The 25219-nt window shown below is 32.2% G+C and overlaps 3 protein-coding genes across 10 annotated transcripts; 1 reads left to right on the forward strand and 2 right to left on the reverse strand.

Annotated features, from left to right (window-relative positions):
* Nucleotides 1–169: 169 nt before the first annotated feature.
* On the reverse strand, nucleotides 170–5009 carry Arp10 (Actin-related protein 10). The gene is made up of 8 exons (XM_074126925.1): nucleotides 4870–5009; nucleotides 4576–4728; nucleotides 3253–3361; nucleotides 2981–3156; nucleotides 1822–1943; nucleotides 1523–1734; nucleotides 1114–1315; nucleotides 170–485 (listed from the first exon to the last, which is right to left on the reverse strand). The coding sequence occupies exons 1-8, from the start codon at nucleotides 4938–4940 to the stop codon at nucleotides 349–351; spliced, it is 1182 nt and encodes a 393-aa protein (XP_073983026.1). The 5' UTR covers nucleotides 4941–5009; the 3' UTR covers nucleotides 170–348.
* On the forward strand, nucleotides 4380–10094 carry LOC141453554 (protein FAM177A1). 5 transcript variants are annotated; one of them, XM_074126930.1, is made up of 5 exons: nucleotides 4380–4527; nucleotides 5438–5620; nucleotides 5714–5878; nucleotides 7242–7336; nucleotides 9656–10094. In XM_074126930.1, exons 1-5 carry the CDS (start codon nucleotides 4513–4515, stop codon nucleotides 9714–9716), a joined length of 519 nt encoding a protein of 172 aa, XP_073983031.1. In that variant the 5' UTR covers nucleotides 4380–4512; the 3' UTR covers nucleotides 9717–10094. The 5 variants fall into 5 exon arrangements, with proteins under 5 accessions (XP_073983031.1, XP_073983030.1, XP_073983035.1 ...); XM_074126929.1 differs by having other exon boundaries at nucleotides 4502–4619; XM_074126934.1 differs by lacking the exon at nucleotides 4380–4527 and adding an exon at nucleotides 4951–5089.
* On the reverse strand, nucleotides 9745–25190 carry LOC141453549 (uncharacterized). 4 transcript variants are annotated; one of them, XM_074126920.1, is made up of 11 exons: nucleotides 25051–25190; nucleotides 24195–24656; nucleotides 23905–24049; nucleotides 23050–23169; nucleotides 22279–22393; nucleotides 21656–21834; nucleotides 19603–19737; nucleotides 18877–19095; nucleotides 14739–14838; nucleotides 12756–12874; nucleotides 9745–12395 (listed from the first exon to the last, which is right to left on the reverse strand). In XM_074126920.1, the coding sequence occupies exons 2-11, from the start codon at nucleotides 24467–24469 to the stop codon at nucleotides 10176–10178; spliced, it is 3627 nt and encodes a 1208-aa protein (XP_073983021.1). In that variant the 5' UTR covers nucleotides 24470–24656; nucleotides 25051–25190; the 3' UTR covers nucleotides 9745–10175. The 4 variants fall into 4 exon arrangements, with proteins under 4 accessions (XP_073983021.1, XP_073983022.1, XP_073983020.1 ...); XM_074126921.1 differs by lacking the exon at nucleotides 25051–25190 and adding an exon at nucleotides 24766–24879; XM_074126919.1 differs by lacking the exon at nucleotides 25051–25190 and having other exon boundaries at nucleotides 24195–24880.
* Nucleotides 25191–25219: the final 29 nt, after the last annotated feature.

Below are 25219 nucleotides of genomic sequence, written 5' to 3' on the forward strand. Positions count from 1 at the left end.
TTCCAGTTCCCGACATTTTCAGAATTTCTATTTTGAATTTCTGCAATTTTTTTCGCCATTTCCATAGTCAACAGTAGTAGTCGTAAGATGTTAATATTCTCCGATGAATTCCTAATGTTATCTGGCCAGATTAAGGGATCTAAGGATGGGTATCAATCATGAAAATAAATTGTTAGCAAAGTATAATTTCAATTAAGTAAAAAAAATAAATAATATAACTGAGCATACTCAGTTTTCCATAATTTAACTTACATAATTATTTAGGTGATACATTTATTTACACAACAATTAAAACAAAAAATAGAAAAAAAAAAGTACAAAAAGATATAAAAATGAAAATACAATCAATTAATGTATTGCAAGCTTTGACACTAGCAATATATTTGTAGCTAGGTTAGACCAATCCGGAACCATTTTTAAAGATAAATAACTTTCTTTGGTCAGAGCTCTCATTGGGATCATGTCAGTTGCTCCAAATATTGCTCCTAAAAATAAATGCAAATTGCAGTAAGTTTATTCGTAAAATTACTAAAAGTTTATATGTAATATATTTCCATGATTTAATCTAAAAGGCATTCTACCATCGATTATAATCGATTAATGATTATAATTATAAACAACGGGACAAAACATTTAGATTCAACTGTGCATGTCACATTATCAAAGTTATACCTGCTTATAAACCAAAAGTGCATAATGTGGTTTGTTTTACAGTACATCTCCTTCATAAAACCATTCGAAAGGAGAAGTACATATGTGTTCGGATAGCGGACGTTTTGAAACTTTTAGGAAAATTGGCTAAGATTATTATTGGTTATTGCTGAAATTGAATGAATAGTTTAGATTGAGCAATGTTATCAGTTTTCATGTTAACGACAACCGTGTGTCTTCGCGTGAAAATTATCTGGTAGATTCGTGTAAGTAGCAGCAATACATTGGATGTTAGTTTGTAAACTATAAGAAATGTGTTTTGTCAGTTGGATCTTTTCAAAAACATTTTTTAAGTTGATGGAGAAGAAGTTCGTTCTTAGGTAAGAGAGGTTTTTTATCGAATGGTGTTTCCACGGGTGTGTTTGGTATTTACGAACATAAGAAAGTGATAAACGGATTTACCTCCAAGCCAACACATATAATTTTCCTTGCCAGGTGGCCGATGCATTTTCACACTTTTGATTGGCAATTTTTCCGAATATTCAGGTGTTTTCAACATTTGCTTAATTTCTTCCATCAGTCTCGCTTTAAATCCAGGTGCCATTACTGTTCCACCCACTAGTAAAATATTTTCAGCCAACTGTTTGTGCGTGTCGATTCCACACTGTAAAATAATACAGAATGGCTACTAATTTTACCAAAATTTAACTTAAACAAATATATGTAGGCATAGTGATATACACTCCGGGATCCCCTCTGGAATGAGGCTATCCGTTGTCGACTAGCTTCCATCAACTCTAATTTCAGACTAAGCAACTCCTCAGTAATCCTAGACTATAATAGGACTTATAAAATTATAGAAGATTTTTACCTTGATTATAGCATCCAAAATGAGATGTGGCAAAGAACACCTTTCATTATCTTTTTCAAATAGAGGTTCAAAGGCCGCCTGGCGAACTGAACCGGGAATCTGAACCACATAACTACCACCAACTCGGTAATCAAGAGACGGCGGAGGTCCTGGAATCATACCATCCAGCATCTGCTGGCCTCGTTCATAGTCTGGTACAAAACATCCTCGAACTAAAAGTAAAAAAAAAAATAAATTGAAGAATTTAGGCAATGAAATAAAAGCCTCTTTATGTTAATTAAAGATAATAAGATGATTACCTTTAATATCTTCTATGACTGAATCAGACAATGATTCAATATCAGGAGTGAAATGTCTCCCAGCATCACCTGAGGCATACGTCCTTTCTCGATAAGACTCAACTAATTTGGTTCTAAGACGCCTATATATACAAAGAAAAGAAAGAAAATTGAAACCAATCAATCCTTCATAACTACGTCACACCATTGGATTTTTTTAGAAATCTCTTTATGGAAACCAAGTAACAAAGAATGCTTTTGATTTTTCCGTACAGTTCACACCCTACTTTTATCTCACCCTATTCCCTGAGCAGATACAGATAAAGCTGATCTTCATATTTTTTTTCTCGTAAAAAAGCGTAAATTGTAAAACTTTGAATTTTCTCTTTCTCAGAAAACACTTTACGTTGGAAAATCGAATTGAGTTAGAATCTTTTGCAAATTTTCCTTTTTTTTCGGTGTTGTAATATAATAAAAGAGAACTCTTCAATTTCAGAATAGTGTCGCATTCTCGAACTAAGATATGGACCCACTTTGAAGGGACAAAATAAAACTACGAAATCGCGACCAACCAAAAATGATGGTTGTCAATCCATCATAGGTACGTTTTATTCATATTTAACTTTATAATCTGAGATTGTCACATAAGGAATAACACGTTACTTTTAGTATCATTAACGTTTGCAAAAAAAACCCGGGCATGTTCAAATTGCGAAATCCTGATAGTTTAAAAGAATTGATGCCTTCTCACTTGATGCCAACACTTCTCCGCTCAATAGTACAACGTTCAACGAAAAATGAATGAATCCCTTAAAGTAAGAGGCACTTACTACTGAATCATAAACCCTAGTTAAGCCCCATTTTTATAATTGAATAAGAAAAACAAATTTAAATGTTAATGAACACGATGAGTAAGGGCATCACGTTTAGAGCAAATATTATTGAAGTATTAACATACTGAAGAACTGAATGTATTCATAAACTACAATTCGGGATGGGAAAACCCTATTCCTGAGATAATTGTTTATTCAAAAAATAAAACACTCCAAGAGTTCAGAGCAATCCGGTAGCTACATATTCTCTTAATATAAAGTATTCATCTAAAACTGTCACTTAAAATGCTACTTATGAGAATTTTCAGGTCATCTCTAAGTGACCAAACCATAGTTGGTAAACATACTGTTCTATTGCACCAGCTGCTAAAGGTTGAGCCTGCCAAGCGGAGAGTACGGGAACACCTTCGTATATAGGAAATATCTGCGTCTCTCGATAGCCCACGTCAACAACAAGGGCTGTTCGAATGCCCAAAGCGCACAAAACGACCAAGTGAGAAGGTACAAAGAGAATTGAAGCAACCTATTTTTAACAAAAACATGGAGCACTGTATAAACAACATATTGGAAATTTGAGTTTGAAAACAAACTAAATTTGGTACTTTATTTTTTTAAATACCTCATAATGTTTAAAAAATACTTTAGCTAGTGTTTCTCGAAAAATGGTTGGCGTTAATAAGGACTCCACAACGACAACATGCCTGTCTTTTGGACTTACTAACACATATCTGAAAATAAAACAAAAATTAGTATTATATACCTTTTCATTTAAACGTATAATTTTTTGTGCTTATTGTGAATATTTTTTACTCTCATTTAACCACTGTAAGTATAATTTCATTTAAAAAATAAACTGCACATTATTATACTTATTGACTAGTGATACACATACAAAATATTCACCGCAATTAGCAAGGAATACTTAACTTATATTGCCTTTTTTATAATAATCTATAAAGCTGTTATTTTATTTTTTTAATTTCATAATGATTATATGAATTCCACTTATATTTTCTATTGACACACAAAATGGTAAATACTACGGTATTGAACTTTACTTAAGAGTCACTATCTACATACCCAAAAACACTTGCTAGTTAACGAAGGATAACTTTTAACCACACTTCCACCTTTTAGCCTGAGTAGATTAACAATAAGAAAAATAAAATACTAGGCAAAGGTAGTGAAAACTAGAGAAATATTACATCCATTATTTGGAGAAACTTAAAAGCACAGACTTTAAACATTTTTGAGAGAAACAAGAACCAGATAGAACTTTATAACCAGATAGAGTTTAAATATAAGTTATTATATGTAACCCTAATAAAATTGAATTCGATAATTTATGGATGCTAAAGCTAAAAGAGAAGCCAAAATTTTAATACTATACGAATACTTTCTATTGGGAATTTAATGTATGGAGAAAAAAAAAAAATTCAGAATTTTCGTGCACAGAACTTCTAACAAGCATGATGGTGAAAGTAGTCAATGTAGATATTTTAACGAATAATTTATGCAGTGTGGACAAAATTTGTAACCATACTGGTTTTCTAGATGCAATTTCTTTGAATTTAGGAGGTTACAAAATGAGAACACTCTAAAGCGAAAACAACTAAGAAAAAATTAAGTTAACTATGTATCATAAATTGAAATTTAAAATTATGATAAAGAAACAATTTTAAAAAAATTAGGACTCCTCCCACCAGTGATAAATTAAATATCGACAAGGTCACCACATAATTGATAGAAACATCCTACCAAAAAAAAAAAAAAAACTACTGTGAAGCAATCAGAAAACGGAAATTGTTTACACAGTGATTGCGATGAATGATTATTATTCTTAAAAAAATATTTTTATAGAAATAGTTTTATAGTGACAATGATATCGTACAAGGTATTTTCGTTTTGTTTTTAAATGCAAAGATACTTTAGATAAACGTACTTGAAATAGAGTTTATGAATGAATTCAACAAGCAATGCATACAGGTCGGCTTCATTTTTATAGCTTGAAATTTTCCGAATTTGACCCGTAGTTGGGCATTTAATCTCTGATGGTATAATGCATCTAGGAGAAAACTCACCAACAAATCCAAACCTGAAAGAGCAAAAAATACTTACATATAATATTTTTATGAAATACAATCGAAAGAATATTAGTTAAAGGTTAAAGAACACAGTTACACTGACCATTTTTGTTTTATTTTTTTGCTAGTTTAATGAAATACATATTACTTACTTGGTGTATCTATTACCTAGATCCAATACTACCGCAGGTTTTTCCCCCGAAAGGCCATCGTAAAGTGCCATTACAGCCTAAGCATGTAAATCAATTAATTTTTTGGGACTGTGCATAAAGTTTGTTAATGAATCGTGCATAAAAGTTTACGTGGTAAATTAACTTTCTCTCAATTATACCTGGGAATAACCTTGCATGATGGTTATCAATAAGAAATAAGGTAATCTGCGAATTATGTGTGAAAGGTTATACGCCATTAGCTGTTACACTGCCTTAGGTTATATTTGACGTTTTAACAAGTGAATTTTAAATTAGAATCTTCTCTTTTTTTTTTTCTTAATTTTACCATTATTTATTGCTAATTTAAGGATATATCTTCAAACTGAGGTTGAATTTAGGACTCAAGCCTAAAAGGCTTTCAACATTAGCTAAAATGACAAGCGTTGTTACACCTATTTCAAGCGTAGATAGTGTTGGAGTATGCTCATTTTATTTTTTTAATTTCATCGTTTGTTTCATCATGTATAAACTGATTTTACAAAATTTGTTTTTCATTTTTATTTTTAAGGAAATACCAAGTTCAGCAAGTGAAATGAGTCCTTCAGAATCTCAAACAAAACAAACTAGAGTTCCAAAAAGAATTCTTCATTTTTCCGATGGGACATTAGAGGAATTCAGTTCAGATGAAGATGACGACATAGAACCATCTTGTAAAAAAAGAACAGCTAGCATTATAAACGCTATAAATCCTGTAAGTACAGGTCCTGTTTTACTACAGTTGTCGGTGTTGTTATCTTGCATGATCCATTCCCGTAATGTTTTAATTTTTTGTATTTATTAAAAGGCTACCCTCGCTTGGATTCCTTGGATGATTTACCAGTCGTCAATTGCTGGCAATAAAGCTCTCGCAATTTGCGACTTCTTTGGAGAATATTTGGCAAATTTCTTTGGTATTACAACTCCAAAATATGATTATGAAATTGAATACTATAAGCGTATGATTGAAGAGGTAAGAATAAATAATCAGACTTTGTTTTTGCATTATCTCCGAAAGCCATGATTGTTACAGTTATAAGTTGAACGGAAGGTAAAAGTCACTTTCGATCATTCTAACCATAATTTGAATCTGTACCTGTTCAAATTCTTTTTCTTGGATGTGAGAATTTCTGTAAAATTGTAGTAAATTACCGTAATTTTTATTAACTTTCAAAAAATACTGCCAAGAAGCAAAATATTTGGTTGAGAGCTTGATTTATAAGAAAGTTTTTAGCCCTTCACTGGAATATCCTGGATTACCTGAATCAGATTTAATCATTTCAAGGTAACATTTAAGACACCACTCGCTTGGATTCCTTGGATGTCATAAATTTCCTATTAAGGATACTTTTCACTAGGAATATTTTGTGCGACAATTTAATCATGAGAGCTTGCTTAAAATTTTTAAACTTAGCACTTTGTTTATTTTATCCCTGACCGTTTCAGACTTTCATCTATAATCAGAGTTAGATTAATTAATTAATTAGTAATTATAACATGCGTGTTACGACGGATATAATCAAAGATATTAACCAGGTCTTAATTACAATTTTAAAGAATTCTTTCATAGCAAATTGAAAAATCATTAAAGACTTCCTACTTATTCCAATAAATGCATTTGCCGTAAATGTTAATAAATTAGTAAAAAACAGAATATGTTCAAAGTTAAAACAAAAATTAAAAAAAAACGGAAGGAGGGTAAACGAATTTTAGAATTCCAAGGAAAGAACAAATCTTACTACAGTTTACTGTGGATCGACTGCATCCTTAGATTTTCTCTTCTTAGGAGCCTGTTGCAGCTCATTGCTCTTTAATTCTGTAACGAGATAATACCAATCAGAGGCCTCTGGGTCTGCATGACGTTCTCTTATATTTCCGTACTTAAATTTAGAGGGGGAAAGTTAAAAAAAATTCTCAAAATTGCTAGGGTAATTTTATCCTTACTTTCAAAAAATTACATCTTCAAATTCTTTGCCAATTTTCATGCTCATAAAAGCACTTAGCGTGAAAAAAATCGACTTTCTGGTAAAAAGGAGAAAATTTTTTAACAAAGTTAGCTCCAATTGGGGCATTTTGCGCGCACAAATTCATAATCCTCTCATATTCTGAATCTCGGGAAAAAATCTTCTTTTTTTCTTCAACAAAGTGTAAAAATTTAAATGTTTAACAGAAGATAAGTGGGTGGCCATTGTAATTGAGAAACCCTTTATAAATATGGATGTACGCTTGCATATGAAGTTATCCAAGATAACTGCTAGCCTTTTCAAAATGTGAATTTGTTGATATCCTACTATTTATTATTTTTATCTTTATTATTATTATTATTATTTATTTAGGAAAAAGAAAGAAAAAAGCAAGATCTGGAACTTGGTGATTGGGAACCAGCAAAACCTGATATTATTGTGTCTGAACAATTAAAACATGTTGAAAGGTATTAACTCTTATTTATTTATGTTTTTTTCGTTAAATTTGTTATTTTCAATTTTTGTTTATAAATATTTTAATGATTTTTGTTTTGTTTTTGGCAGTTAAACTACATTGTAGTTGTCATTCAGACGCAGTATTATTGTTAAAGTTTTATTCAAATAAAGATCTAGGTGAATAGTTTGGTTCAAGTTAAGAATTATTTTAATGTTTATTCATATTTTTAAGTGATCATTTACCTCAGTATTTTTAAATTTAATTAGCAAAATCATGCATTTATTACGTGTTGAACGAACGCATTACTTACATGCAATTGGTCTTTCTTCTGGACGGACTAATGCACTTGCATATAACATTTCCATTGAAAGCAATCCTAGAAGCCTCTTTATTCCCTTAGCGATTTTTTCACTGCTGCAGATTTTTTCCGCAGTGTTCTGTGTTTTAGGAAAAGGTATCATTAAAAGAGGTGAAATCTGTTGGGTTTTACCATTTGTGACACTCACATACAATCCAAGGAATTTAAGCCCCTGCTGAGTTTTTCTTTTTTTTTAAATCGTCCCCATGAAAACTATTTGATACTGTTGAAGTAATTTAAAGACTAGCTTGTAAGCAAGGCTGTATTTTTAAAAAGGAATTCGCGAACATTTTGAATCTGTAAGAAGCGTAAAGATTATTAGAATTTTACCGCAGAAATGTTTCAAATAACAATGATTTGGCTGACATTTTTACGAAACTAATGATACTAAAAACAAAAGATCTCTATTAGCATTAAAGTAAATTATACAATATACTTAAATTACACTTACACAATCTAAATGCTTAGCTTCGGAAGTTCTAAAAACCCAATGAAATTCCGTAGAAAAAACTATTCACCTATTTTTAATCTATATATATGAATTTTGTTTTAATCCATATGAATGTAATCACCGTATACAAATTTATCCTATTTTTATATATATATTTTAAAAAAAAAAATTTATATTTGCTTAGCTATTGTATGTATTATTAACATAACCTTTAAGTGCCTTAGTAACAGTTGTAAGTTTACAAATATTTGTTACTTTCTTTTAATTTCAAAAGCTGTATCTCTTATATGCTTACATAGTATTTATTTTATTTGCATTGTAGAAAGCTTTCTGCAATAAAACATAGAAATAATTCTGTCTATTTCATTGAAAAATCCTATTTAAAGAGATGTATAAAAAAAAAAAAAAGATCTTTTGCTGACTAATGAAGACTAGCTGATAGGTTATCAAATCCTGTTTACATACGTCAGATCTTTCAAGTACGATATTAGCGAGACATGGCAACTCCCCTCCAAAACAGTGGCTTCATTTCGGATGAAAGTTTCATTTTAAAAGTAATAAGCCTAAATTGTCGCTAGTTCAAATGAAACCGTTAGTAGACTCTATAAAACTGCTCAAAATTCGAAAAAAAAACATTCTTTGTTAAGTACAGCTTTACAACTTCACTCCCTTCGTAAGAGTTTTTCTTTTTCCTCTTTTAAATTCTTTCAGTAAATGTTTCAAGAAAAACTTAAAATATAAGCAAAACTGCATGTTCGTAGTAGTTCGTAAATGATTAATAAATAAAATCAACCAAATTTATAAATATATATATATATGTTGCGAAATGGCCAATTTCCATTGGGAGAGAACCGCTAAGATTTTTTAACTCAAAATAGTTAAAACAAAGATAGCTGAAAGAGCAGGTGCTCTACAAGGCATACATCTTAATCCATTGAGGTAGTAGTTTTCACTTATTTAGGATCCCGTTTCACTAACTCAAAGAAACAAATCTCGTAGAGATTAAGAGCAGAGTTGTGGTCAATATTGATGTAGCCACTTGAAGGATCACCTGTCTCAAAAAGTACAAAATGAAAACATATTAATCCACTTAATGTTTGTATGGGTCTGAAACATGGATTAATTCCAAGAAAAAGGAAACAATGCTGTGGGTTGTATTTTTAAAGATAAAAACTGGCCCAATAAGGGAAGGTCCAATCAAGAGTAGAAGGACCAACTTGGATTAGGAATAGGGCAGAAAACTGCAATACGTAGATATGCAGTTAGGATATCTTCGAGCGAAGTGGCCAGAAATTTGATTCTAGTAGATAATCGTCAGAGCCCATTAGACCGGGCCCCAAATGGAAGGGGACTGGGAGATCATTGCACCAAATTGTAAAACCCATTTTTTCGCAGTACTTTCTGCGAAAACTCCGATCACAATTACTACTGAAAAACGTTCTTTTGCTTCTTTTTTAAAAATATTGTTTTCCTTATTTTTTTTTTTTTTTGCATTTTTAAAACATCAAATTGTTTTTTAGGTACCACACTCCAGACGGTCAACAATGGACTCATTATTTAACTAATTCTGAACAGGTTTAAAAATAAAAAATTAAGAAAATAAATTAGAAACTTTTTAAAATTGTCTTTAATCGATCATTTACTAAAAATAACAATTCCAAACTTTTGATGCCTATAAATAGACAAATATTTGTTATATTTGAATTGATTAAATGTATTGCATTGCAACGTATTTTCTAATATTTTATTGTAATTTATATATATTTTGAGTTATTTATTTTTAGAAAATGAAAGCTATATCCTGTTCGTAAAAGGAACAACACATAAGAACGAAAAATAAATGAATTAAACACGATTATTTACAAAGTAATACACTTTTTCATCAGTAGCTTAAAACGATGTAAATTATACCTAATGTAAAAAGTTAGGTACAATAATAAATATCTTTGAAAATAAGAATGATTTTTTCATTATTAAACTATTTTTTAAAAACTTAAAAGTAAACATACGTCAAAAAATAGCAGAAAGACGGAAAAAAGTTTAGGTGAAACTTTGGGCAGTTATGTCATCCTCTTCAATGCCTAACATGGCTAAATCAGATTTATCAACCGTAGCGGCGTTAAAGGAACAGATTGGCGGCGGAGGTGCTTCCATTTCCATAGATTCCGCTAACTCGTCTTCCTTTGCTTTGGCCAGTTCTGCTTTCTTTTTCAAGTGCCGTCTCATTCTCTGAGAAAGTGGGTTTTTCTTTTTCATGGGTTGCCCATCTTTACTACTGTCCTTATCTTCTTCACCTGTGCTCTCTTGTTCATCCGCGTCAGATGCCTGTTCTGCTGACATCTGTTCTGTAGTGGCCATTCCGTTGTTGGTAGCTACCGGCAATGGTGGTGGCATACTTACTGCGGCCTGTTGCTGTTGTAAGTACTGAGCATTTGGTTCGACAGCAGTCGGATATGCTTGCGCTTGCATACCCTGATTAGGATCATAACCACCCATCATATAAGCTGCCTGATGCATGTACATGCTTTGATCGTAATAACCAATATATTGCCCTTGATCGGCGGTTGGTTGTGGCGCTGTTGCAGCTGGTGGATGATACATGCCTATATCATAGGGTGTACCAGCTTGTGTGGTCATCATGTGAACATCGTAGGAGCTCTCTATTTCTGGCGCGGTCACCACCTCTTTACTGACCGCATTTGCAGCAACTTCTTCATTTTCGCCTGGTTTCTTTTCTTCAGGAAACAACAGATCTAAGGCATCTTTAAAATCTTTATGCAATTCATCTTTAGGATGATCTTCTTCTATATCCATATCCTGTTCTGTGAGATTGTCATCAGTAACCTTACCCTTGAATAAGACTGCATCTTTCTTTACAACTTCTGGTTCTGTTAGTCGTGGGCGTTTACTTATTATTAATGTAGATTTGGGCAACGGCACCACTTCACTTTCTAATATTTGTTGATTAACTACAGCTGCTGCGGCTTCCGCTTTGGCCATTGCTTCCGCCAGATTAAACTCTCCTTCCCGTTTTTCTTCTTTCTTTTTCTCCTCTTCGACAATATCATCAATTTTTGATTCCACCTTTTTCTTTAGTATCGGCATTCTTCCAATAAATGGTAGTTTGGATTTTGGTAGCGCTTTCTTTGGATCTTTCTTTTTGGCTGCACTCTCTGAGGTCCTCTTTTCAAATATAGTTTCCGCAGCTTCTTCAGGACTTGGACTAGCTTTTTCCAACATATTTTTTACTCTAAATGGTTTCCTCTCTGCCTCTTTTTCTGGTTTTACCTTATGTTCAGGCGATTTCTGAGGTTCTTTGCTCTTGGATTGGGAACTTCTTTGTTCCTTCTTCTCTTTATAGATATGTCTCTCTTTTGAAGACCTAGGTGACTTAGCTTCTTTGTATCCGTAGTCATAATGGTCTCTCTCACTTCTTCTTTCCTTACCATAACTATATTCACCTCTACGAGAACTTTCTTTTTCATATCTATAATTACTATTGCTGTTCTTGTGACTTTGTGGAGGCAAACTACTCGTGCTGCTGAAATTACTTCTTTTCTCCTTTCTAGGAGGTTCCCTTGGACCGTACTTCACATCTCTCGGAGATTCGCTGCTTTTCTTGAAACTAATATCATCTTCATTCATATCACCATACTCACTAAGTGCTGACGGCAACAAGCTTTTACTTTTCTGTCTTTCTGCAGCCGCTCCTCGAATAGTTTGATTTATGTTATCATAAAGGCCATCTGGCGAATCTTCCGCATGTTTTGATTTCTTCACTAATTCTTGAGTTTTCAATAATGTTGCCGCAATATCTTCACTTTCTTCTGGTGATCTTGACGCTATACCGCCAGCTGGTGGCAAATTAATTGTTATCTTACCGCGAGCAGAGGTTTTCACAATGGCCGCTGGTGGTACGATATCCTCTTCTTTTTTCTTTTTCTTAGACTTTTTCTTTTTGGATTTCTTAGATTTCTTAGACACTACATGTGTATCAGCATCACGTGAGTCTGATGACTGTTGTTCAGATGAATCATTCCGTTGTCGGTTGGCGTTGGCTATCATTTGCATCAGTTGGTCACTGATGCTTGCTATATCAAGTGCCGTATTTCCTCCTCCTCCTCTATTTCCATCCGCTGCGCCTGATGTTCCACTAATGGATTTTTTACCACCAGGCTCTGATCCACATTTCCTCTCGTAAGCTCTCATTCGATCTGTGATCCAATCAACTTCCCAATGTGGATTTTGTGTAGTAAACTCCTGAAACATTAAGTTACTCGTATAAGAATAAAAGGATAATATTTATTTTAAAAATACAGATACAAAATCTACAGATAAAAAATAATTACTGAAGATTAGAAGTTAAAAAAAGTTTTTAAAGTGTTAAATTTATTTATTTGTACAACAGGTTAATTATAGAAAATTATCTAAATTTGGTGTGATGACGATGATACCAAGCCAAGTCTGATGGAAGTGAATAATTTCATTATTCGCCTTAATATTAATATTTTTATTTATAATATCTCTTATACAATCAAGTTAACAGAAATTAAGTAGGGAAAATAAAAATATCAATTAATGGATATCCCATCAGGTAAAAGAAGATACTAAGATACTCACGTTATATCTTTGTGAATGCATTTGTCCACGAAGATGATTTGCTGCACAGTGCAGGTCACCTAACCATGTTTTGCAAATGGCGCAAAACCATGCTGTTGACGGCTTTAGAAACTGTACACCTGTAGAAAAAGCACAAAATAAAAAACACCACAATTAGTAATCATTTATATTAAAACTGATAATAATAATAAATAATTAATATTAATAAATTTAAGTACCTATAAAATACACAAATAAATACATACAATTAAAACAGTGAAATTCATCAACACACATAAATTTGTACAACTTTGAATATTCAAAAACAATGAATATGTAGAATTAATTGTACATTTTCGTTTTTGAAAGGGAAAAAAGAAGTAATACAGAAAAATACAGTGATTTTCTTTTGATTTTAGTTTTACATACATCTTTGACTTGCTTTTCTACAAAAAAATATGTATAGAATTTAACAAATTTATTGACAAAAAATAAATAAATAATAATAATATATTTTAACATTTTCAAATAACTTGTGACCAGAAAATTATTTCAAAAATCTGAAAAATAAAAATATCAAAAACAATAATAAGAATGATACTTTAACTATTTTAAGAACAATATGTAAAAAAAATTATATAAATAATTACTAAACAGAAAAACAAAATCTCATAAAATATATTTCAAAATGACTACTTACTTAAGCATAAATAAAACAAGTATTTAATTAATACACAAAATACGTATAATAATACATGTCAACCACTATTTTTAAATATATATTTACAATTCACAATATTAATATTTACAAATAATAATTGCACACTAATTTAAAGTTCTTCTAAACGTATAAAAGTCACTAAAATTTCTTCATTCAGATGGGAAGTCCTCGTTGGTTCCATTTTAAAAACAATTATTTTGTTTTGTTTTATTAATATTTTATTTATTTAAACGACTTATTAAAAACGCTAGCACAAGATATAGAAAAGAAAAGAAAAAATAAACTATTAAATAAAGTTAAATATTTTCTTATATTAATAGTTCAATAATATTGTGAGATGTGATTATATTTAAAATAACATGTACAGGTAATTGAAGAACTTAAGAAAGGGGGTTAGGTTAATGGAGTTTTAATTTTTTGCAATATTATGAAAAATGGATTCAAATGGACGTTAAATTATTAGAGAAACCGTAAACAATAACAAAATTAAGCATTAAATAAACAAAAATTAAACTAGACCATATTGATTTCCATAATTGCGGATAATGTACGCCACTCTTTGAAATGTACTTAAAGCAAAGGTAGGAATGCAACTTGATATTATTCTTTAGACCATGAAGAATGTATTAACAGGTTTCAGGTCCTCTCTAGAGATAGTCAATCCTTTTCGTTAAGAAAATGATCGTGTCTTATATCAATAATTTAACAGCATTATCGGAGAAAAAGTTCTGATTTGAATATTATTACGATTTTTGTTCATAACTATGACGTCATTAAAGTATCTAATAACTTAGTCTTTATATTAAGGGGGGTTTTGGATTCTAAATTGAAAGCTGTGAAAATCTATACAAGGCAGCGGCGGTTCTATAAGAGGACACGAATCTATAAGGTAATGAGGGTAACCAGAAGGACAGAAGGCTGACTCTTTATATTATTGGCAATATCTATTGATTGATATTGGTATTTACAGAAGTGACTTCAGGAGAATTAATTATTTGATAATTAAATTTTTATAAGTTAACAATAAGTTTTCGAGTAAAATAAGCACGATTTAGAAGAAAACAGGTCAAAAACGTTTATTACAGATTTTATTATAAAAAATTATTAAATATTAACACATTAATCTGCGTAAATCACTTAATTTTGGACATTTGGTTGAGATTTGATTGCCGGGTCAACAAAAAAAGAGAAATTATTAGAGCAAAAACAAAAAACACTTAAAAAAACTATTGCAATATTAAAAAACAATATGTCAAATTTGAAAAGAAAAGTTTAAAGTTTACCTCTGATTGGAATTCTCTTGTTCGGCAGTTCGTTATGGAATACAGGCGAATTTTCTCTGAATGGAGCCTTATGCCAAGGCAAATCATCCAAGCTTGTTTTCTGGATTATTTGTTTTGTTTTTGTTTGTTGAAATTGCAAAAAAAAAGGAAAAAAACAATAAATAAATATATTAGAAAAAATGTTAACTATAATATAAACTACTTTAAAATAAAATATAATAACCACTTTTGTGTGTAAACAAGATTATTAAAAAAAAAGTTCAACCTGACGGTTGTCGTGTGGACTCCATTCTTAATCATGGGCGTACGTAAGTCGGATCAAAATCTGCAAAATGAATTTCATCGCCCACAATTTTTCTCCGGCGAGTGTATCTGGCTGCATTGTGATGCCAAAAACTAAATAATTTTAAGCGTCATTTAAAAACAATAATATTGTTCTGTTTTTGTTTTTAATTTGACTCTTTATTTTACTTCTTTTTGTATTAATTTAAGATATTTTAGTTAAAATTCAAATTGCCATGTAGAAATTTTTTGCAAATTTCAAATATTAACACTAAGAAAAGCGCCTACGATAGAACAAATAAATATTGAATGAAGGTAATCTCTTGAATTCAATTACACTTGAAATAAAGAACAGAAAACTATACTAATAATTATTGTTAAAAAAAAACCTGTAATTTAAATAAATTTGCTCACAATAAATGAAATTAATAATTTCGTCAATGTTTCACGTTGGCCCACATCAAATAATTATATTCCCAAGTAATTCAATTGGGTGTAACAAAAAGAAGTAGTTCTTTTACTCGTGATAACTCACATTGTTTCACCTAAAATCTCGACCTAAAGTCCCTTGAAGATACTTTTCAACATAAATCTCAACATATTCGCTTAATATCTTACTGTGATTAGTATCCTACAGGTTCAGGATTACCATGACGCCCAACACATTTTTTGTTACCCCTTCTAAATATAAATATTTTCTGAACTCTCTAAGTGTATCAGCGCGAATCAAGAAGGGAAGAAGCCTTTTTCTCTGAGGAAAGTGATATATCCTTCAAAATTTAGTCTACAATTTAAAACTTAAATCCCAAATAACTCGTACATTGAAAATGTCAACCAACGTATTAAAACTACAGCGATGTTGAAATCGTTACAATTGTATAGCATTTGGATTTTGTAGGGATTATAGATGATATTTACAGATACCGTCTTAGAAAATTGAGCTTTAACACTTGAAAGAACACTTGCAATATCTCATCTAAACACTTGGATCAACCGTAAGCATAGCACCCAAGAGTAAAAATCTTCCAAGTTGCGTTAAAATCTTCTTGTTGTAAAAACCTGAGCCCTATCAGCACAAAAGAGATGCAGTTCTTCTCGGCGTAGAGTTCTCTTACTGGGAGTAAAGAAATCAGATGTACACACTCTTCTAACTTTCAATCATTACTGAACTAAATGTTAAATTTCTCGGCTGATACTGAATTTTAGATTTAGATCAGTAGCGAGTTCTTCCTTAATCTAAATGCTCAATATACTGAATTTTGATCGTATAGATATATTGAATTTCTATGTTTCATTGGGCCTGTATTAAAATTTACCTTACCGTCCACCACGAAACTGCATCACCTTAAAATTTGAAAATATCTCTTCAAGTAACATCTATCGTCATCAATGCCCAATATAATATAACTGTTTATTCTATAAATTCAAAACTCTCTTTATTTTACAAATTTGGTGAAACAACATATACTGAAATGAAATTTAAGAGGGATGCACAATGCAGTAGTTCCCTGTGAACCTCCCATCCAACAAAAAAGAAAGCAATATTTTAGGAAAGCAATAGTTTCAACAGTTATGTTGATGTATAGCTTAACCATTAAACTCCACAAATTTTACAATACTCTGAAGAAGGTAATAAATTTTGCCGAAACGTTGGTATGAAGACAGAAATTTGTTTGTGAATTCATTGGCCGCACCTCAGTATTCCTAAAAAATCATCAATTAACAACGTATGAAAACCAAAACTATCATATTTTCTAAAGTTTAGAGAAAAACGAGGATGCCATTTTCCAAATCCCAATCACTCCTCTCCAAAACCTTAAAAAATCCTTTCTGCAAAAACGCACTAACAATAAAAAAATATGTTCTTTAAAATTTAGCATTCTAACAAAATGCTTTAGCGTATGACTTAGTAATAATATAGTTTGAAGAATTGTTCATTGTGAAACGTCGTTTCACTAAAGAGGAATTCCTTTGGTTTATACTCTTCAGAGAACTTCCAAAAGATTAAATTTTCCAGTGAAAAAATTAAAAGGTCATAAGGTACGAGGGTCGTTTGAAAAGTCCGTGCAAAGTCAGAGAGATAGCACCACTGGCGCGTATCGAGGTTATGTTTAGTTAGTAGCATCTCTTGGAAGAACACACACCAAGATTCAGCCAGATCGGTCTATTTCTTTGTGTTTGGCATTCGTTTGAATCGAGGAAGTCGAGTGATTTTCAAAAAAATGGACGAAAAAGAATTTCGTGTGTAGATTAAACACTACTTTATGAAAGGCAAAACGCCTCAGGAGACTAAAGAGAAGCTTGATAAACATTATGGTGACTCTGCACCTTCGATTAGAACAGTTTATAAGTGGTTTCAAAATTTTCGGAGTGGCCATATGGGCACAAGTGACGCTGAACGTTCTGGACGCCCTGTTGAGGTTACTACTCCAGAAATCATTGATAAAATCCATGATATGGTGATGGATGACAGAAGAGTGAAGGTGCGTGAGATTGCTAGTGCTGTGGGCATCTCGAATGAACGGGTACATAATATTTTGCATCAACATTTGGACAAGACAAAGCTATCCGCAAGATGGGTGCCGCGATTGCTCACGCTTGACCAAAAACGAAATCGTGTGAAGTGTTGCAAGGACGGTTTGCAGCTGTTCCAGAAGAATCCGCAGGACTTTAAGCGTCGTTTCGTCACTGTGGATGAAACATGGATACATCACTACACTCCTGAGACCAAAGAACAATCTAAACAATGGGTTACCAAGGGGGAATCTGCGCCAAAAAAGGCGAAGACCGTTCCTTCGGCCGGAAAGATTATGGCGACTGTCTTTTGGGATTCGCAAGGAATAATCCTCATCGACTATCTGGAAAAGAGTAAAACTATTACAGGTGCATATTATTCATCGTTATTGGACCGTTTGAAAACCGAGCTGCAAGAAAAACGACCACGATTGGCCCACAAAAAAGTCTTTTTCCATCACGACAACGCACCAGCTCACACCTCAGCAGTTGTGGTCGCAAAATTAATGGAAATAGGGTTCCAACTCGTTTCACATCCCCCCTATTCTCCAGACTTGGCTCCCTCGGACTACTATTTGTTCCCCAATATGAAGAAATGGCTGGCGGGAAAAAGATTTTATTCAAACGAGGAGGTGATTGCAGAAACGAATGGCTATTTTTCAGACATGGACAAATCCTATTATTCGGAAGGGATCAACAAACTAGAGCAGCGTTGGACGAAGTGTATAAGCCTAAAAGGAGACTATGTTGAAAAATAAAAAAGGTTTACCCCAAAAAATTAAGTAGTTTTTATTTTTGCACGGACTTTTTAAACGACCCTCGTATTTAGTGAATAGTATGCAAAGAACTGTTGGAATAAATCATGAATCTGCAAATATCGCATCCTTATAGTCGCACGTAAGGGTAATTAATAAGACGCAATAGATTCAGCATCGGAAGCGACACACTCTAAAACGGAATACCAATTTGAGCTCAAGATTTTTTTTTTTTTTTTGAGATTTTCAGTTCGCTCACAAAAAGTTGAATGAATGGCAACATAGGTTTTTTTTTTTCACAGCATCATTTTATTGCATTATTCAAAAGCTGTAGATTTCAATGGCAAAACTGCTTTTGTGGTTTTGGTCATTTTATTTTTTATTTTCTAATTAAGGCGGGTCAATATCTTGCAGTCATTGGCGCCTGGAGAGCTTTCTCAGTGAACACCCGCCGGCCTCTGGGCAACATTTTTTGACAACACTAAAAAGAGCAAGTACCCCAGTGTTGTTTCTAAAAAAAATAACAAAACAAACAAACAAAACAAAACAAATTAATAATAAAAATAATAAAAAAAAAACTAGCTTACAGCGGTAGCCTTCCTATGTTCATCCGAGTGAAGATGCTGCAGATAGTCGGTCATACTTCGCGGGAAAGCATCACAATCTGCACACCAGTGCAATTCCGGATCGTAATGTACAAGATTTACATTTGTACGACTTTCACTTGGCGATGGAGAAGGTGTTTCAGAAGATTTGGATCGTGGAATTTTCTTGTGATTTGAATCTGGTGAATCACTATGTTTCTTCTGAAATATTAATTTATCGCAACATTTTCTTTTTGTGAATAATCAGTTTTTTAATTTGTCTTTTACAAAAGATGATTTTTTTTTTTAACTATCTCTAAAAGATTCATGCAGATGTTCGATTTGAAGATCTCACTGGAAATAACAATTTTTACGTCCTCAGAGTACGAAATGGTAAAGAATTGTAACTTATAAACGAATAAAGGTGCACAATCTGCCTCTCACGCAGTAAGACCAAAATTGATTTTCCGCTTGGATAACATTGGAAAATTGTTTTTAAAAAAATATTTTTCTTAAAAGGGGCTCCAACGACTTTATTTCGGGGAAAAAGGGGCTCCAAAATTGTGTACTTCCAGTAATAACGTCAAAATAGACAGGGGCCCAATTCTTGCTCTAACGAGCCGCAAGAGAAATTAATATCATGTCCAACTCATTACTTTATAATCTAAATAAATAATTAAAAGATCATTTAATGTAAAACAAAAAAGTTAATTTTAATACTTAAATTACCTTTTCAGGCTTCTTTGGTGTTTCCTTTGCCATTATAGTTTTAATAACTTCTGGTAAATTCTCAGCGTCACCAATTATTCCAGTCAACATTTCAATTACATTATCAATGGATTTCAACTTTTGCAGGATTTCACCCTAAAAATATGAATGATTGTGATTAGATTTTTTTTTAAATTTTACATCAGATTTTTAGCCTATAACAAATAAATAAAAGGATAATTTTCAGTCGCTAAACCAAATTCGAGCCACAACTGTCCGGGGAAAGAGGTGCTTTTTCAGCTCGCCGCTGCAAGTGCAAAGGCCGTTTTATTATATTCTACAAAACAAGGTTCCCTTTGGAAGAAAATGCGAGTGTAATTACATTTAATGGGATATAAACATTCTAGCATTTAAAGAAAAGGAAAACAAAAAGCCAATTAATTCATCATCGTTCTTATTTCTAGACTTTCTACTACTGAATAAGGGAGTACTCTTATTCAACTAGCATAATGGACGTCTTCAAGGTTTTTTTTTTTTTTGGTGCCATTGGGTACCTTAGCCTAGCGCAATACCCACATTTCATCCCCACAAGTTGTAAAGTGGTGCAAAGGTGGATCCAGATTATCCACAGGCAAATTTTTGCTTATATTTGTAACAAATAAATAAATAAACTGGGATGCCGCGATCATACCTTTAAAATGGGACAATCTGTGCCAGAACATACCTATTATATAGTTTCTTACAAATGTCAAAGATATAAATAATATAAATTATGAAAGTTGTTTTTAACAAATTATTGAATGTAAAAATATTTCCTTATCTTTATATGACTTAAAAGTATTTAAGAAATCACTTATCATATCTTGTTCTTAAGACTTTTAACCGACTAGAAGTACTATGCACTACCTTAGCCAAGCTTAAACTAAACTCGTTATACTTACACAAAAAATAAAAATTAAAGTAACGCTTATTATTTGGGGCAAGTTTCACGACCAACTACCGATCAGGTGTCTTAGACGGAGCCGGATAGCTTACATATTTCACTTAATTTTCTTATTTAACCAAATAAATAAATTACGAAGCCGGGAATGAACCTAACATCACAATCTTTGCTTAGAGTGCAGCGCCTCTAATCTCTCGGTTACCATAGTATACTTGTTTTCCCGTGAAACTCTGAAAATTTTATTCTAGGGCAGCGACCATTCACCAACTTATTGAAATTTCCCGATCATTCCTTCGTTACAACGTAAGTCTTGACAAACTAGGAAACCACTTGCTCAACAATCGTTTTATAAAACTTTATTTTGGTAAATCAAGGGCTTTAGATTGGACAATGCTAAAACACAACGACTGCCTTCTTCAATCCGAGATTTGACTCACTTCCTCTGTTTCATTTCTTTGAATCACCACTACACCAAAATATTTTAATGTGGTTATCCTACCTAGTAATCACTATTCTTATGTGGAGGCCTCATTGACATCAGCAGCTAAACACTTCGGGGAGAAAGCAAACAGCGAAACGACCATTTATCAGACACGTTGAAACGCATATAAAGACAATAATACGTACATGATATATATGTACAATACGTTTATGTAAAAGTTACAGAATACATTCTACCTTAGTACGAGTTAGGCAAAAAATTAGGAGAGGTTTATGCTTCTTGGTAGCAGAATAGTTACGAAAATAGTCTAGACATTATTTACTTCTATTCAAGAATATTAACACATTTCATTTGAACGTCTAATGCATGTGGTCTGAGTAGGTTCAGTAGTTTAGTTTAGGTTCAGATATTTATTTAAAGAAAATATTTTATTAAAGACACGGGCCAGCAATGACTCCACTATTAAGTACATCTTGTTAATAAGTACAAGTACAGATGTCAGCAATCAGCCGAAGCTGGTGAAGTGCGGGAGAAAAACAGAACGAATAAAGAAGCGCTCCAACATCGTCTTTGATGACTAAATACTATTCTACTTTAATCTTTAACAATAAAGAAATAAGAAAATTGATGTTTATAAAATATTTTTTAATTGTATTCAGGATTCATCGCATTCAGCAACTCTCTATTACCTGTAGCTTTGCATTCTCTCTTAGAATCCTTTCATTATCTTTCGAATGCTCTTGTAAAAGTTCTCTTTTTTGATCTTTAAGTCTGCTTAGTTCTCGGTTTAATGATATTTTTCGTTTGATATAATCTTCTCTCTGCTTAGCCAAGGTTCGCTTCTGATGCAAAAGCTCTTGTTCCACAGCTAAAAAGATACTAAAATTATTCTACAATAATTTATTAAAAAAAATAAAGTAATAAGAATTTTTAGGTTATGCATTTTTTTAAAAGTTACTATTATTAATATACAAAATAATTTGTACAGTTTAGCAAAAAACAAAAATCAGCCCTGGAATCACCTCTAGTAGACCCCTCGTATACCTTAATGTTATTAAATAGATATTTGAACTGCTAAAAACATTCGTCTGAATAGGGCCTTGTTGGAAAAATAACAAAATCTCTAGTTATTTGGCTTTGATACACAAGAACACTATGAATTCATATTTAAAATAATGTTAAGGTTTTATCAGCACAGACATCAATCAGAGTTTCAGCTACAAAATAGTTTTTCTAACCATTTCCCATACTTTCTTAATACAATTTAAAACTTGACGATTCACAAACCCGTAGTATAACTAAAATATATTACCTGAAGCAGACTGTGTTGACAAATGAGAAGGTGGTGGCTTTGAAACGTCAGGATATACTACGGGATCCCAGTTACTCGGTTGCACTGAAGATGACTGCATGCCTCCCACATAATCCTAAAAGAAGAATAAAAAGAAAAAAAAACTACTTAATTTCAGTATTTCTAACTTTTGAATACGTAAGAAGAAAAATTTGAAGGACTTACTTCTTTTTTTGCGGAGAATATTATACTCATTTTTTTTTTGTCTTAAAACCAAATTTTGTAGGCACAAAACTTTGAATAATACATGTTAACCACCTTAGAGGAGATGGAAAGGTCAGATATGGAACTATTGCATTTAAAACGAAATTAATCGATGAGATGATGCAAAATTGAAATGTTATTTAACAGGTATGGTATGTTTTTATTTAAATATAAGCGCAGCACAAAGTGTAGTATGTCAAAGTGCATAAAAGCGACGGAGGAAGTGTTCTTTTACAATTATTACACTGTGAAAACCTTCACAATCCGAAAACCATTAAGAAAAGCCAGTGCTTCCTGTCGAGAAGAAATAAACCATTGTTTTCCATACGTATACTACCGAAAAGACTACCAGAAGTCTTAACGTCGAACCCAGATCCACTTTCTCACAACACAATACAAAATAAATGCGAAAATTAATCTTAGAAAAATAGTTTTAAAACAATCCTTTCCCTCCCTTTGTAATATCATCACAAACCTTAAAAATCAAACAATAACAGTTGAATAATTTGCAATTATTAGAATTCTTACGTGACTGGACTGCTGTGGAAATTCACCGGTCGAAGTTTGATAGTAACTTGAAGATTCATAGCCCTGATATCCTTGATGGTAGTTGCTGCCAAATCCTTGGCTCTGATAATTGAAATTGCCCTTAAATTTTAAAGCTACAAGTTAAATATTATCTTGATTATTAATTATTCTGTTAAAACAAAACTTTGTTTAAAGTTAAATTTCATTATTGGTAAATAAAATCTATTCAGTTTGTCTCTTTTTTTTAAAAAAAAGTTCGGCATTAAACATAATAGCTCACTGAAAGATGCGTAATTGCTATAGGACATGTCTGGAATACATCTTTCCAAGAACACATCAAATTCTTAATTTGGAGTTTCACTTTGAGAGTCTAAGGAAGAGTTTGTGAACCATACGGAGGTTATCCTTAACTGACCAGCTCTCTTTGTGAGTATAATCTTGAGAGCTTAGGCAGTTGCCAGACGTTTGAAGGGAATATATCATCCCAAATATTGTTAATTTAGGGTATCTTTTTTGCAGAAAGATGTGCTTTGGCGTTGAAAGTTGTTAACCATGAGTGCCAGTCTTTTTCCAGGAATTTACGTGTACTGAATGGTTTTCTTAATTAAGATGGCATTCTGGAAACATGAAAGATCTCAGTGGGAAGGTTATACTCATTTGTCAGCTCACTGGTCTTTCTGGAGCTTGTTGGAAAGCCTGAGTAGCTTCCAGGTTATAGAGGGGATATACCCTACCTTGAATATTAGACATTAAGGAATAAATTTTTTAATATTAGCACTAATTTGTAACTCTATTTAAAGAAAAAAGACTTTTTCTCACCATAATAAAATTAAAAGAAACTGAAATTCAACTTACACTCAGAGTAGATGAATAAGAAGCCTGAGCAGTGTATCCCTCCTGCCCAGGACCGTATGATTGATTGGTGTACCAGCTTCCATGATTATGATCTGATACACCTTCTTTTATTGAATATCTGGGATCAACATTCGTTCTACCAGATCTGAAATATAAAAGTGTACAAGTGGTTACACACGTATAAAATACATGCAATTTCGAAATGGGCTTAAAAAAAAAAAATCAAACAAAGCCATTAACATAAATGACAAACTTCAAAAGACAACTAATCATGAAGAATACAGACTTACCTAGGGGATGAGGAACTGCGATATTTATCTCCCGAATGATGCTTCGGTGATCTGCTACCTGATCTCTTTCGTCCATAATCACTACGTCTAGATGAACTTGAATGAGAAGATCTAGAACTACTGCCAGTTGAACTTGAGGAAGAAGAATGTGATCTTCTACCTCTAGATGAGGAACGGCTTCTTCTACGCCGAGTTCTTTCTCGCCCTTTTGATTTGCCTGAAGAGCTTCTGTAGTCCCACTCAACTTCTGGTGAACTAGGATGATGGCGCCGCATTTTTTATTTTTTAAGCGTTAATGGTTTGTCTCAGTAACAATGTGACCATTTACATTTGCTACTAACCATTACTTAAAAAAGCTTAATAAGAGGAGTTATTCGCACAAAAATACAGTAAAACACTTCACAGTATTCAATTTTTCAAATAAGAATGGTCAATCAAACAAATACTAACACTGGTATTTAACTAAAACAAAAATATTAAATCACCAATTAATACGTATCGATTACATATACATAACTTTTCAATATTTAAAATATTAAAAAAATATTTCAAAATACTTCAACGAACGTACGCTTGACTATAAATGCAATACGCAATAACACAGTATAACTACAAACTAAGACTTTAGTAACTAACAATGGAGGACTGCAAAAATGTAGCAGGGTTATCAATGTCACTTAACCTATACGACGCTACTGTCAACCAGGCAAGGCTCAAAACAGTGTTTTTAAAATATACGTACGTATTTGCAAAAAATAATATCTAAAATATATTTCACGCCAATAAATTTAATTTTTGAAATGAATTATAAGTTCCATATGCATTAAAAAAAAGTATAACTGAAAATTTACTTTACTTTAATAGCACATAATATACTCTTTTCGGAAGCCAGGCAAAAAAAAAAATTGTAATAAATAAAAATTATGCAAAATATTGTTCAGTGGAGAATTTTTTTTTTCATGAAACTGAGAAAAATCTGTTTTCAACTGATTCCAATGATGTCGTTACTATGGAGCAAATTCCCA

This window comes from Rhodnius prolixus, unplaced genomic scaffold (genome assembly GCF_049639745.1).
Source record: "Rhodnius prolixus isolate KJV_2025 unplaced genomic scaffold, Rpr scaffold_3, whole genome shotgun sequence".
Lineage (NCBI taxonomy): Eukaryota > Metazoa > Arthropoda > Insecta > Hemiptera > Reduviidae > Rhodnius > Rhodnius prolixus.